Genomic DNA, 15,242 nt, shown 5'->3' on the forward strand with positions numbered 1-15,242 from the left:
CACCGCGCCACCAGGGAAGCCCGATGCTTCTTACTTATATATGTTTCTCATAGTGGTTTTTTTAATGGCTTCAGTTTATTGAGGGGTACTTTGGGTGCTTAGTTCCCTTTCGAATTTGGCACTGAGACCACCCTCTGAGAATAAACCTGGTCAGAAGTATCCTGGGAAGGTTGATTATAGGCTATATGTAGAAGTGACCTATCTTGACAGGAAATAAATGTGTCTTAGGATATCAGAGAAATGCCCAAGCCTAAAGATGATGGGCATACATTGGAACTAGAATAAGGTTGTAATCTATTTAATTACTACATATGCATTAAATTATTTTTCTTAAGTATGTTTTGTCATTAGGGCAGTGTCTTCCTTTCTGGAAAAAGAGAGGTAGATAATATGAAGTTTGTGGTGTATCCAGCACTATTTAGGTAAAAGAAAACAATTTAGGAGTCATGGCTATTGTAGTCACCAGGGAGGTACTCTTTATTACAAGCCATCAATAATAGTTGATGTCCTACTCTAAAATCTAAAGAACTATGCTACATTATCTTCTTTGTTTGGTATGTTCATGAGGATATTAAAAATTTTTTAAATCACATTAGCTGCTTAAATATTTTAACCCTCAGAATATCGAGTTATCAGTGAATGAAAAGAGGAAAAAGTATTCTCTTCTTTTTATTCATTTCAGTTATGGATACATTTTTACGGAAGATAGAAGAATTATAAATGTTTAAAAAGTTCACATACCTTGTATAGCTCTAGATTGGCTCAGCTGTGAATAGAACTCACTTTTCTAACTCTAGTCTGAACTACTCAAATTTTTCTATAGCCTTAATTTATGTGTGAGTGTGTTTCTGTATTATTTTCCTTTTACTAATACTAACTTTGCATTTGTGGTTGTATGAATTTGTGTTTTAATGTGCCACCTCCAAAATTAGATCAGAGGCTTTTTTGTATGTTTTGCATGATCATGGTCTTTTATATATAAGTGTTCAGTACAAAGGGAGCTCAAAAATATTTACTAATTAATAGTTCCTAGACTAAGTAGTTCTGATTTCTTTCTAATGAAAACGCATATTTTTATGTATTTTTTTTAATTAAAAAATGTTTAAAGAACCATAAAATTTCCTCCTTCTGTAATGCTTTCCAGTAGGTCTAAAACTATCTTAAAGAGTCATTTATTTCATTGCATATACTATGGTAGGTGAAAAAATATTTTTATAAAATGATTTCACTTCTGTGTTTTGACTTTAATATCATTCTTATAAACCATTAATTTTTCAGAATTTTTCTCTTCCTTTCCCTTTTTCTTTTGTAACTTTATAAATGTGAGTTTAAAAAATAAACTCTATTCAATCATACTCTTTTTTTTCTTTTAGGTTGTTATGGAGTTGATGGAGAGAGTGACTCTATTATGAGTTCAGCTTCTGAAAACTCCACTGAACCTTGGTTTTGTGATGCCTGTAAATGTGGTGTTTCCCCTAGCTGTGAACTATGTCCCAATCAGGATGGAATTTTCAAGGAGACAGATGCTGGAAGGTTGATGTCATAATTCTGTTGGGTTAATATGCCTGCTTTATAATGTGTATGCTTCTGACTATTTTTCTATTTATGATTTTCTGAGTTACACACTTTCATTTGATTGCTTCTTTGTGTCTTTTTGGCATAGAGTAAATGGACAGGAGGCTACAGATCAGGGCAGGGAGGAGAAAAGATCATTTATTGAGGATCTGCATTTGCCTTTATAACCCATAATCCCATTTAATCTTAATAATGACCATATGATAAGAGATATGGTAAAGTTTCCTATTTTATAGGTAGTACCTGAGGCTCAGATCATTACATAGTTTTAATTTGAACAAGTCCATAGTTAAATTTGAACTCAGATCTGTTTGACTTCAAACGTATATCAGGAAACAACCCATACAGTGATTTTAAAAGGGGATGTTTAGTGTAAAGAATTACTAAGCTATGATAAACAGTAACCATAAGATATAAAAGAACTCTAAAGAATAATACCGTAGGGCTGAGGGAGAGTATCCAGGGAATGACAAACTTGGAAGGAAGACACCTTCCCCAAGGCTGGGGTTTAGGCCTTGTTAGAGAAAGTGTAGTTCCAGCCTACTGGATGGCAGAGAAGTTGGCTGGTTTGCCTGGGTCACTACCTAGTCTACAGTTCTTGGCAAGTGGGTGGCTGGGCAGTGGTTCGAAGCCTGGAGTATATGGTGTCTGTGTTGAGAGGCCCACAGAAAAGCGATCTCCAGCCTGGGCCTGCAGGGTCACTGAGGGACGATGCATGTGGTGGGGCAGAGCACTGGCGAATGTCCTCTTCCCATCCTGCAGAGAAGCCCCTTCCTCCTACAGTGCCTTCTACCACTCCCTACTGAGACAGCTTAGTATGATGCTCACTGTAAAGGAGAAATGCTGAAGTGATTCTGTCCATTGTTGCAAAGCAGATATTGAAGGGTGGATTTGAGCTGAGAGGCAGTAAATTGATAACTGGCACAAAGACCTATGTTCTTTTCACTATATTCACACTCATCTTTATTACCACATTTGAGCAGTTGTCATCATCATAGTGTTGGCATCTTTCATGTTTTTTTCTAAGGAGACTACCAACTGGGACGGGTGACTGATACATAGGAGTAGTTCCTAACCTTATATATTTTATGGATCACTACTTACCCTCCTCCCCCATGTAAGAAAGGGTGCTCAATTTTTTATTTTGCCACATACGTATATTTCAGTATTTTTACTAAACATTTAATATTTTAACAAGAATAACAAAATAACTTGTACAAATTATCACCATTATTTTTCATATTTTAACATCTTGAAAAGGATAGGATACATTTTATCCCAGAATAAAGGACAGTCTTTTAAATTTAATAAATTTTTTTTAGTGAAGTAAAAAATATTTTTCTTATTTTTCTCATCTTTACCTCAATTGGCGGACAGGCCCTTGAGAAGTATTGCCATACAAGATTGGTGGGATTGCATAGGGTCTACCATGGAATCTTGGAAAACCCTGTGTTGATGTTTAGGAAAAATGACTAAAAGTCTTACCTCTTGTCCGTCATTGCCCATCCCCAAAATAAAATAAATATATAACAAGTTATTTGATACATTGACTTGAGTCTGTGGTCTGTATCATGGACTTGAGCATTATTTTATGTTTGGAGTGACTTTGGCCTAGAATTAGGGAATTTAGTACAACATTAAAAGCGTGTCCTTTCAGGTTGGACCGCCTATATTTGAATTCTAGTCTTTTCTTACTAACTGATTTTAGATTGAACCATTTTATGCCTCAGTTTCCTAGCACTTTTGAGAGAATTAAATGAGATGATTTCTGTAAACAGTGTAGCTTCTGGAGTATAGTAAGTGTTTAATAAATACCTCCTTAGTTCTGCTACTGCTACTACTAGTGATTTTTATTACCAATATTATTCTACTTACTTAAGGTAATCATAGAATACCAACTGCATAAATTCTTTCTTAGTAACTCTTTAGTCCTGAGAGTTGAAATTTATGGTGATAAATTGTTGTGAATAAGTATGGCGGCTTTGGAAAACACAGAGCTTCGTTTTAGGGAAGAGCATTTATTTTACCTTTTTTCTCATCAATAATTTGAAATTCCTATGGAAAAGCAACTATAAAGTAGCTCTCTTTTCACACTAACATATAATATGTACTACTACATAGTCTACAAAATAACTTGGAAAGTTTTTCTGAATGAAGAAAAGGGAGGCCTCTTTAACCATTTAGTTTTACTAAGAGATATTTGTATTGACTTCTGTGGATCTTACATGTATGTAGACACCTCCCTTCATGGTGCAGGCTGGCAAGTTTTTTTATACTGTTTGAACATTTTATTTGTGTTGATGTTCACACTCACCTGTAGGCTAGTGTGGAAATTACAGGTCTTGATATAGTTTGAAGGATGTAATATTAGCTTGAATCAAGGCAAAAAAAGCCAAGAAATTTGACAGGCTATTTAATATTCTAGCTAAAATGCAAAACAGATGAAAAGAAAGAACAATGCATGGAAAGAATGAAAAAAGTTTTGAAATTGACTTCTATTACGTAGTCTAATTAGACTTTTCCCCCCTCTGTTTCTGATGGGAGCCACAAATTCTACAATAGAAGATGATGTGATTTAATGTGACAAGACCATCAGCACATTCTTATCATTAAATTTTTATTTTTTTTCTTAGGGAGAGTGTTTTATCCTGTATTAATGGTATTAAAAACCTGATTATAGGAAATATTAGACATACTTTAATATAATAGGGTACCAAACCCTATGCTGCAAACATTTCACATACATCATTGTAACTTCCAAACTGCCTACATGGTGCTCTGTTCCTAGTAGACACTTAGTAATTAATTACTGACTGAATAAATGAAGGAATGAAAACAACATCCTGGAAGTGAATTTTTTAATATGTTATAAAGGCACTACAAATACAAGACATTTCAAAATCAAATTTGATTGATGAATATAGTTCCCTTTTTTTTTTTTTTTCCGGTACGCGGGCCTCTCACTGCTGTGGCCTCTCCCGTTCGGGAGCACGGCTCCGCGGACGCGCGGCACGAACCGGTGTCCCCTGCATTGGCAGGCGGACTCTCAACCACTGCACTACCAGGGAAGCCCAATGAATATAGTTCCCATTTTGAAATGAGTTTTTTGAGAAGTAGCTTTCTACTTAGTTTGCTTTATTAAGATATGTAAATTTAAAAGAATCTATTAATAGCTTCTATGCTAGAATGACAATTCTGACTCTTTGTTTTTTGGTGGTTTTATGGGATGCTTGTTTTCTACTCCTTTCCCTAATCAACATCTGTCTTCATAGCTCCAAGCAGAATGGATGGTAAAGTAACAAGGAAAATTATTCCTTTTTGATTTCTCAGTTTCTCTTAATTACAAGGTTCTAAAGTATGTGCAGCTAAACAAATGAACAAAAAACTATATACAACATATATTAAAAAGGACCAAAATTGTCTCAGCTGTTTGATATGTATTTTAATAAAGAGTCAAGTTGGCATCCTCACATGAGTGGTTGGGGGAAATGATACACTTGTGTGCCAATCACACTGAAATGGCAGTTTAAATCTGTAATACTTGTGTGACTTGTACTAAAACATTTTAAGAAGGTCAGTAGGAAGCAAGCAGCCAGCTGTTGGGTTTATCAAAGATAAACTTGTACAGAGTACAGCAGCATTTAACACACCAGTGGAGCATGAGAAAACTGTGCAAATTAAATTGAGAAAGCAGCTGCTTGTTGAAGATGTGTATCTTTATATTGAACTCCACAGGATGCATTTGGGAGGTTGGATTAAAACGTTTTATCAAGAAAATCTTAAAACCTTGGAGTTTCTTCCCAATAAAAAAAGATAATTTTTAAAGATTTGTGACTATTTTCCCCAGTACATCTATAAAGTGATTCTTAGTCTTATTTCTTTAAAACTCATAATGCATCACAAAACAGAACCATGTAGCAATGATAGCCTCTCAAGCTGTGATAAAGCAAAATTTGTTGTTAATATTTTCACAAGGTTAAGAGATATTTGCTATCTCATTTTCACCCTCTGTCTTGCAGAAGTGATATAGATCTGTTTACATTTCAAAATCTAGTGATCCTGTGTTTTGTTTGATTGTAAGCAAACAGGGTGCCTAATATATTTTTAAAATGTTCAGAGCAGTTTTAAAAAAATGGAATTAGAATCAACTCCTATTTATTTTTTCTGTTTAGTATACTGAAACTGAACATTCTTTGTTTAGTGTTGTAGCATCGTCCAGACGTCAAAAAATATATGTGGGGCACGTATGTTTAGTACATAGGTTGTATGGTGAACAGATAAGTTGAATGAAATATGACTTTCTTATATTATTACAACTGTTCTGTACAGTCTTCTAGCAATCAGTTTCAACCTGGGAAGAAAGAAAGTTAAGATGCACCCCAAAAATTGTTTTAAAATATGTCCTTAAGGATTATCTAGTAGCTTTTAGAAAAAAGTAACAGGAAAGAGCAATTTTATGTGGTTTATGCAGAGTAACTTCACAAGTCTTAAATTAGGATCCTTAATTCTCAGAATGCTTAAAATAATGAAAGTGAATACCTTTCCATGCATATGAAAATGATGTTTCATTTGAATAGTGGTTTTGTGCAAATATTTAAGAATAACAGATAAGTGCAAAGTGCGGTGAATTTTAAGTGAAAGGCAATTATAGATGTTAACTCTCACCTTTGGCTAAGCTGCTGGAAAAGTAGCGCTTATTGCAGTCCCTTCTTCTTTAAATGATATCATTGTATAGGTGTTCCGTATTCTTTAGTTGTGTGTCTGAGATTTTGAAATCTGATCATAAAATTCTTGGAGTAGTTATTTGAGATGAGACATATTTTACATTTATTTTCCTGTGGGCATTTTATCTGAAGGTCTGATAGCAGAATCATATCTTTTCTCCTTATAGATGGGTTCACATTGTTTGTGCCCTGTATGTTCCTGGTGTAGCCTTTGGAGATATTGACAAATTGCGACCAGTAACACTAACAGAAATGAACTATTCCAAATATGGTGCCAAGGTAAGACAAAGTGTTTTTGATTGTCTAAGAGAAAGTTTTTACTTGTTAGTTTACGTGACTTTTTACTAATATCATTGTTGACTACAGAAATGCTTATTACAAATTGTACTATTGGAGAGCAGTTAGCACTAAATCATTTAGTATTGATAGTAATTTTCCCAGAGAGCCAATAATGTATAAATTCTTCTATATATTTGTATAACTTGTGGGGTCAAATGGTAGTTGATGCCACTGCTGTTTTCCTCGTATTTAGCACACTGCTTAGTGTATAATGAATTCTCAGACTACATCTTTATTTTTAATCAGTTGGATCAAATACAAGCTTAATTTCTGACTTTACTTTTGAAGTGGAGTTTATTAAAATTATGAAAAGAGTACAAGAAGCACCCATTATTTTACTTCCACTGCAGAAGGCCAACAGAATTTTTTTTTCTTTTTTTACTAGCAAATGATTCTCAGCCTCCATAGTTTATAAATACGTTTTTAACTATGACTGAGTTTTAGGATTATAAGTGATAAGATTACCCACTTATGAATTTAAACTTAAGTATATAATTATTGCAAACATCTTTGGAATACTAGAACTAATTAGGCAATGATATATTCTCTTTCCATTACTATGTATTGGGCAGTTGGGAAGGAAGACTGTTGAAGAGCATTAGTAACATATTAAAGGTGGGGTGGGAAACTTACAGGTTGTTGGAAAATTCTGATTTGAAATGTTTAAAATTTCACAGTTTCTGCTCTCATATCCAGAATATCCTCTTTGGGCTTTAAACACCATCCCCATCTGTCCCCTTCTACCCTCGAATAATCTTGTACTTTAGTTTGGGAGGTTACAGCTTCCCTCTCCAGAATTAGATAAAGCTTCCAGGCCCTAGTATTGAACTTACTTTCCTGGTGCTCAAGTAATTGTACACTATCTTGTTACCTCTCTTAAATGCCTTTAAATTATAATTAACCAAATAATTTGTCCACATTTTCTAGTTGAGTAGGAGTAATACAAATTATCTGGTCCACCAGTGTTGGAGATGGAAGTTACTACCTTTTGAGGGCAGTTTCATAATTCATAAGCACAGAGCCTAGAAGGGAGTAGCTTCCATCTTTTTCAATAAGCACATGTTTTTACCATAAATATAAGTCTAGAAGCAATTAAAAAACAGTAACCAGATATTACTTCGTATAACTGAGACCAGCAGTGACCTCTGGACTGAAAAGGAGTATCATTAAATGTATAATTATCAGCTGATTATTTTCATTATCACCTGCTTTTGTTTTGAAGTATTACTGGGACATGGAGTCAAAAAATTACGTACTCTCTGGCTCATCTGCAAAATCAAACCCAGTGCTGTGAATTATATCTGGGATAGCTCTCTAGATCACATTGTCTATCCATTTCCTCTTCCTGATTACTTTCTACCCTGTGTTCTCAGTTGCTTAGTTCCCTAGCATTTTATTTATTTACTTATTTTTAAATTTATTTATTTATTTATTTATCTTTGGCTGCGTTGGGTCTTCGTTGCTGTGTGTGGGCTTTCTCTAGTTGCGGCGAGCGTGGGCTACTCTTCGTTGCGGTGCACAGGCTTCTCATTGTGGTGGCTTCTCTTTGTTGTGGAGCACAAGCTCTAGGCACGCGGGCTTCAGTAGTTGTGGCTCCCGAGCTCTAGAGCGCAGGCTCAGTAGTTGTGGTGCACGGGCTTAGTTGATCCGTGGCATGTGGGATCTTCCCAGACCAGGGCTTGAACCCGTGTCCCCTGCATTGGCAGGCTGATTCTCAACCACTGTGCCACCAGGGAAGCCCGTTCCCTAACATTTTAAATGATTCAAGAAATTGAGGAAGATTCTATTTTCTTTATTAGATTGTTGTATTGTCTTATGAGACTTCATTGTTGGAAATTTTTTCTTTGTGTTCACTCTGAAATCCCTTGCCCAATTTCATCGTACTACATTAAATTACTCACTCAGGGGACTATCCTAAACAATTTGATTCTGTTCATAGTATTGACATCCTTTAAATAGTTTAATTTCTCCATTTCTCCCTCTCTGACCCCCCTCCTTCTCTCTATCTCTTTTCTTTCTCTTTCTCAATTTTTTGGTTTCATGTTTAGATTACTATTTGGTAGAATTTTTGCCATACATATACTGCTCTTGGTGGAAAAAGACCCATAATTAGGCAGTAGAGTGTCAGGTGTTGGGAATGTTTTCACATCTGTACCCAGAGTCCTGTTCCTGCTATTTTTATTCATCCCTGATATGTCATTTTGGTGCTGTATACCAAGTAGGTACTCACTAACTGTTATAGTATTAATATGATGTTTTTAGTGTCTATTGAAACTTTTTTATTTTATTTTTTTGAATGTTTCATATTTAATTTACGTAGAATATGTTTATTAAGCAGTTCTTCCTTAATTGTCTACTGGCAATCTTTCACAATTTAGCAGGTTTTTTTGTGAAGGTTCCTATTACCAGAGTAGTATATATTTTGAGACTAGGTTTTTCTTTTTCTCTCTCTGTGGCTTAGTTAAAAGTATAAAAAAATAAATCGGGGCGGTGGCATTTGGGGTAATTTGGACAGTTTATGCCTTTAGTTTTGCAGGTTTTCCCTTTGTATACAGAAAGAATGTAAATAATTGGCTATATTGTGTATTACTACTAATTTCACAAAATTGTTTACTTAAGATTACTTTTAATTCTATTAAATATATTTTTAAAATGCATTATATCTTTGGTTGTAATGCCTAGATCTTTCAGTGAATTTTCTATGGCTTCTTATTTATTTCCCTTAATTTTTCCTAGTAGTATTGTATTGTTCAAATCAGTGTAGTTTAATGGTTAAGAGCATGGACTTAAAGTAAGATTATCCTGGTTTGAAAACTGTCTTTACCTCAGTTTACTCATGTGTAAAATTTTCTCATATGTAAAATGGAAATATAGTACCTCTTCCACATATTATTGTGGAATAGAGTGTCAAATGATTATATATATTAATATTTATAAAGTGCTTAGAATGGTGCCTAGCACACGGTAAGCCCTCAAATGATATTAATTATTATTATCATCATTACTATATCAGGGGAATTTTGTTTTTTTAGAACTATATAGAGAATTACTTTTTTCATATAAATACTTGGCTTGCCTATAGTTATTGTTTGTATTGACATACTGTTGGTTCACTGTTTGTATTTTGTAGATGCTTTGTATGAGAATGCAGTTTCTGTTCTGGAAATATTTTTGCTCTTAGACTTTTCCTGTTATTCCGTTGTAGGAGTGTAGCTTCTGTGAAGACCCTCGTTTTGCTAGAACTGGAGTTTGCATTAGCTGTGATGCAGGGATGTGCAGAGCCTATTTCCATGTGACCTGCGCTCAGAAGGAAGGTCTGCTTTCAGAGGCAGCAGCAGAGGAGGTAGGTTGATTTAAATCCATAGTTGGTGAATATGTTCATGAGACTTTTCATGACTCCATTATATCCTACAAACAGGTATGCATCATAAAATAAATTTACGAGTTTATTCTTAAAATCTTTGTCTAGATCACAGATCTAAAACTTTAAGAGTAAACAATATATATGAGTTTCTTCAGTCTTAAACCTAGCCATACATTTTAGAAAACATGTTAAAAATCTTATAGTAAAATCTGACAGATAAAATGAAACATAATTCAAGGTGTTTTAAGCATTATAATGTCAGCATATTTTATATGAGAATCTGAAATTATATTTGAGTAATAACCTTGCTCTGTTACTCTTTAAATAAAATCATTACCCTGTCTTCAGTCTTCAGTATTTGCATTTCTTTACAATATTTTTAATTCTAAAATTTTCATACCAGAAATTTAGATTAAGCAATCAGTTGTTTTCAAAGTATGTATTCGGGACTCTTTAATATTCTTTCAAGGTCTTTGAGGTTAAAACTGTCTTCATAACAGTATTAAAATAGTATATACTTTTTTTGCTCCTAATTTTCTCACATGTAGTAGTGGAGATTTCTAGAGATTATATAGCTATCTTCTTTAATATCCACTATCGAGATATTAAAGAGATTAGTAAAAATGTAAAACAGTGCCACTCTTCTCACTAAATTTATTTTTGTGTAAATTATACTATTTTTCATAAAAATGTTATTTTTGTTAACATGTAATGGCCTTATTGTTATTTTAAAAATTACTCAATTTTAACTTCTAATATGCTATCTATAAATATAACTCACATATGCTCTTTGGGGTCTTCAGAACATTTTAATACTGTAAGGAGTCCTGAGAGCAAGTTTTGTTGATTCTTTAAGCACTTTATATAGGCAGGTAATTGAGTATTCTGTAATTCTTACTTTATATTTGGGATATGTTGTTATGTATATATGCTATGTTCCATCTTTTATTGGGTGAATTTTCAGTGTCATGTAAAAATGTGTTTTTTATGTTGGGCTTTCATCTTATTCCATTTATTTCATAGACAGGAAACAAGTAAAAAAGATAATCTGATGAAGAAAATTTGTTGAGCACATTTTGAAGGATATATTTTATCAATATAAGGATCCTATTGAAATTATATTTTGGGTACATAAATCTGTTTTTGTGTCAGTCTCTGATTCTGATGAGTTGTACTTTGATTAATTGAAGAAGGGTACTAGATGAACACTGAGCATTTTCACAGCTGTTTGGTAGACATAGAGGTACAATTATAAAATAGGGTCGTGTGGATTAGTCATGGCTATAACTCAAGATGGTGGGCAAAAGTGCAGAGAGACAATACAAGTAAGACTCAAGATCAGATAAATCTCAGTGAACAGCTGGATCAGGGTATCCATAGGTTAAGGTATTACTCTACTTCTGGCAAACTTTGAGTTTTGCCACCAGAAGGGTTCCTTTGTAGCCATTTCTTTTAGAACTTGTAGAGAGAGCTTTGCCTTTTATGCTATGGTAGTTTGGGTCTCTTTGTATAGCACCATCCATCATTATTTTTGGTAGATGGTAGCCATTTAATTAATGAAAATGTGTGAACTAGCCATGTATGGGACACTGGAGTATAATGGGGTCTATAGTGATTTAGAGAGTGTATCCCCACATCTAAAGGCATTTAAATTGAATTGAAACAAACAAAACACAATATTACACTAAGTAAATAGTTTGCAATCTGTGGTCTCTATGTCTATATCTGTGGGCTAATCTGGAGAAATTTACAGGGAAAGTTAAATAAATCTGGATGTGGAAAGTAGGCCTGAGGCTTTTTCCTTACCTTGCTCCCTCCCTTGATTGATTAGGTAGGAATTCTGGATTCTGGAATAATGACTTTTCTTCCCATTTGCTGTCTTGTTAAATGAACTCTTTTTGGGGAAATGATTAAAGCATATTTATATATGTTTATGGTTTCCTCTTATAAACAGTTTATAGAATTGGAAAATCGTAAAGATTTCTGAACAGTGTTTTAAAACCCAAGACTTTGCATGAATCAGTATCAATTAGGTTTGCTCTTGACAGTAAGCATTCTGTTAAAATGAAGTTCTTGGCTACTTCTCATGGTTGTACTTCTGTAGATTAAGATTTATGTAATGTATATTTGATTAAAAAAACAAATTTTAAACTAAAATAGATCTACTCTTTGTGGGTATACCTTGTCTTCTGTTTCAGTTTTATGACATTCTAGAAAGCATTTTTTTTCTTTTTTAAAGACTGGTTTATTAAGTTGGATTTCTTACTTCTTAATGGCTGTTTTATATAGGCAGTAAAAGAAAGGTTGAAAAAGAATAAGTACCTCAGTTTCATCCAATTACAACATACACCTTAGCATATTTTCATGTTTTTTTTTATAGCCTTCTGACGTAGTACTTTATCTTACTGGTGGGAATGCATTTGAAGTTTCTATTCTTTTTGATCCACTTTGTGAAAATTCTAGATTATTTAGAATATTTAACCATGTTATGTCACAACATATCTTATTATTATTAAAACTGAACTATAGGGCTCCCCGGGTGGCGCAGTGGTTGAGAATCCGCCTGCCGATGCAGGGGATACGGGTTCGTGCCCCGGTCCGGGAAGATCCCACGTGCCGCGGAGCGGCTGGGCCCGTGAGCCATGGCCGCTGAGCCTGCGCGTCCGGAGCCTGTGCTCTGCAACGGGAGAGGCCACGGCAGTGAGAGGCCCGCGTACCACAAAAAAAACCCAAAAAAACAAAAAAACAAAACTGAACTATAGCACAGGCTCAGTTATGACTGCAACTTGTTCACATCATATAGTTAGACTGAAGGTTACTTATATTTCATTTAAACCATATGGTAGTATGGTAGTATGATAAAGTATGATTTTGGTACTGTGAACATTGTTATAATTTGTTACCATGTAGAAAATTCTCTTTGAAGCAATGTAAGATAATTTATCGATTTTTTTTCCCACAGCCTTTGATAATGCATTGAAATCATTCATGGATTAAATTTCAAATGCTCAAATTAGATCTTTAGCTGTTGAACTGATGCCTTAATATTGCTAGAAGAACCAGGATGGATAGGAATGGCTCGTGGTGGATCAAAAACTTTTTAAATGAATTCATCAAGAAGTTATGTTACTTAAAGTTAGACATTTTATATCAGATCTTCAGTGATACCTTTATGTGGCTTTGTTAGGCATTATTTTAAAAATTATTCTGGATGAACTCTATGAGAGTTACTCAGATCACTTTCTCTCTCACTCCACGTCTAATCCATTAGCATATCCTGTCTTCAAAGTATATCTAGTATATGTCCAAATTCATTGCTGCTATCCTAGTCTATCATCTTTTGTCATCTGGATTAATATAACAACCTCCTAACTCTTTCTACCTTTGCCTTGCTAGAGCAGAGGGTGGCAATTTTTTACTACAAAAAGCCAGATGTAAATATGTTAGGCTTTGTGGGCCTATGGCTTGTGTGTAACTGTTTAACTTTGTCATTGATTATGAAAACAGCCATAGACAATACATAAACAAATGAACATGGCTGTGTTCAAATAAAACTGTATTTCCAAAAACAGGCAGCACCAGATTTGGCTTTCAGTTCATAGTTTGCCAGTCCTTTTCCAGAGAATAGAGGACATTTTCAATAGCAGCTAGTATTATCCCATTAAAATCTAAGTCACATCTGGTCACTCCTTTACTCAAAACCCTTCAGTGACTTTCTGTCTGATTCAGACTAGAGGCCAGTTTCTTTGCTGATTTATAAGATTCTGTGTGATCTGGCTTCACATTACCTCTCTGACTTCATCATTTCCCCTCATTCAGCCTCTTTGGCCTACTTGCAGCTCCTTTAATGAATGGCCAGGTGAGCTCCTACTCTGGGCCTCTGTTTCTCTGCATGGGCTGCTCTTCCCTCACAGGCTTGTTCCCTCACTTTTTTCGGGTCCTCATTCCATGTCTACTACTCACTGGTCTAAAGTTACAACCCTCTCCCTCCCATGACACTTTCTATTCCCCTTTCCTGCTTTATTCTTCCCTTTTAAAAATACCTAACCACTATCTAATATAGCTCTAGTAGTTTTCTGGTAGTGTCTTTTGGATTTTCCATGTATAACATCATGTCATCTGCAAACAGTGACAGTTTTACTTCTTTTCCAATTTGGATTCCCTTTATTTCTTTTTCTTCTGTGATTGCTGTGGCTAGGACTTCCAAAACCATGTTGAATAAAAGTGCTAAGAGTGGACATCCTTATCTTGTTCCTGATCTCAGAGGAAATGCTTTCAGCTTTTCACCATTGAGTATGATGTTAGCTGTAGATTTGTCATATATGGCCTTTATTATGTTGAGGTACGTTCCTTCTATGCCCACTTTCTGAGGAGTTTTTATCATAAATATATGTTGAATTTTGTCAAAAGCCTTTTCTGCATCTATTTAGATGATCATTTGGGTTTTTTAAAATAAATTCATTTGTTATTTATTTTTGGCTGCATTGGGTCTTCGTTGCTGCTCCTGGGCTTTCTCTAGTTGCAGTGAGCGGGGGCTACTCTTCATTGGTTGCGGTGCACAGGCTTCTCATTGTGGTGGCTTCTCTTGTTGCGGAGCACAGGCTGTAAGTGCGCGAGCTTCAGTAGTTGTAGCACGCAGGCTCAGCAGTTGTGGCTCGCGGGCTCTAGAGCACAGGCTCAGTAGTTGTGGCGCACGGGCTTAGTTGCTTCGCGGCATGTGGGATCTTCCCAGACAAGGGCTTGAACCTGTGTCCCCTGCATTGGCAGGCGGATTCTTAACCACTGCGCCACCAGGGAAGTCCTGATCGTATTGTTTTTATTTTTCAATTTGTTAATGTGGTGTGTCACATTGATTGATTTGCAGATATTGAAAAATCCTTGCATCTTTGGAGTAAGTCTCACTTGATCATGGTGTGTGATAATACATATGGTTCTTATTTATCTTGTTTATTGTCTGTCACTTTCATTAGGACATAGATTCATGAGGATAAGGATTTTTTGTTCTTTTTTATTTTTCACTGTATCCTCAATGCTTAGAATACAAGTTGAGGGACAAGATCCCTTCTGTCATTCAGCTTTTATTTGGTCAGCTGTTTAGCATTTAAGGTCTTTTTTTTTTTTAAGATTTTATTTAAAAAAGAATTCTAGGGTAAAATTAGTTTTCAAACCATCATTTTAAGTATAGTGCCTTGCATATTTGATTTCCCATTTTTCCTTGTTTTGATTTCCTATTTATCTAC

At 34.8% G+C, this 15,242-nt stretch overlaps 1 protein-coding gene across 16 annotated transcripts in view; it reads left to right on the forward strand.

The window, feature by feature from the left end:
* The window catches only part of PHF14 (PHD finger protein 14), a 208,555-nt gene that overhangs the window by 30,267 nt on the left and 163,046 nt on the right, over positions 1 to 15,242 (forward strand). For all 16 annotated transcript variants that reach the window (XR_003679900.2, XM_028490048.2, XM_028490049.2 and 13 more), the window contains exons 5-7: positions 1,374 to 1,533; positions 6,467 to 6,578; positions 9,844 to 9,981. Coding sequence is in view for 15 of the 16 variants with exons in the window: in XM_028490048.2 (XP_028345849.1) it covers positions 1,374 to 1,533; positions 6,467 to 6,578; positions 9,844 to 9,981 (410 nt within the window). In the remaining variant the exon portion in view is untranslated. The remainder of the gene's footprint in view (positions 1 to 1,373; positions 1,534 to 6,466; positions 6,579 to 9,843; positions 9,982 to 15,242) is intronic.

Source organism: Physeter macrocephalus, chromosome 5, assembly GCF_002837175.3.
Source record: "Physeter macrocephalus isolate SW-GA chromosome 5, ASM283717v5, whole genome shotgun sequence".
NCBI lineage: Eukaryota > Metazoa > Chordata > Mammalia > Artiodactyla > Physeteridae > Physeter > Physeter macrocephalus.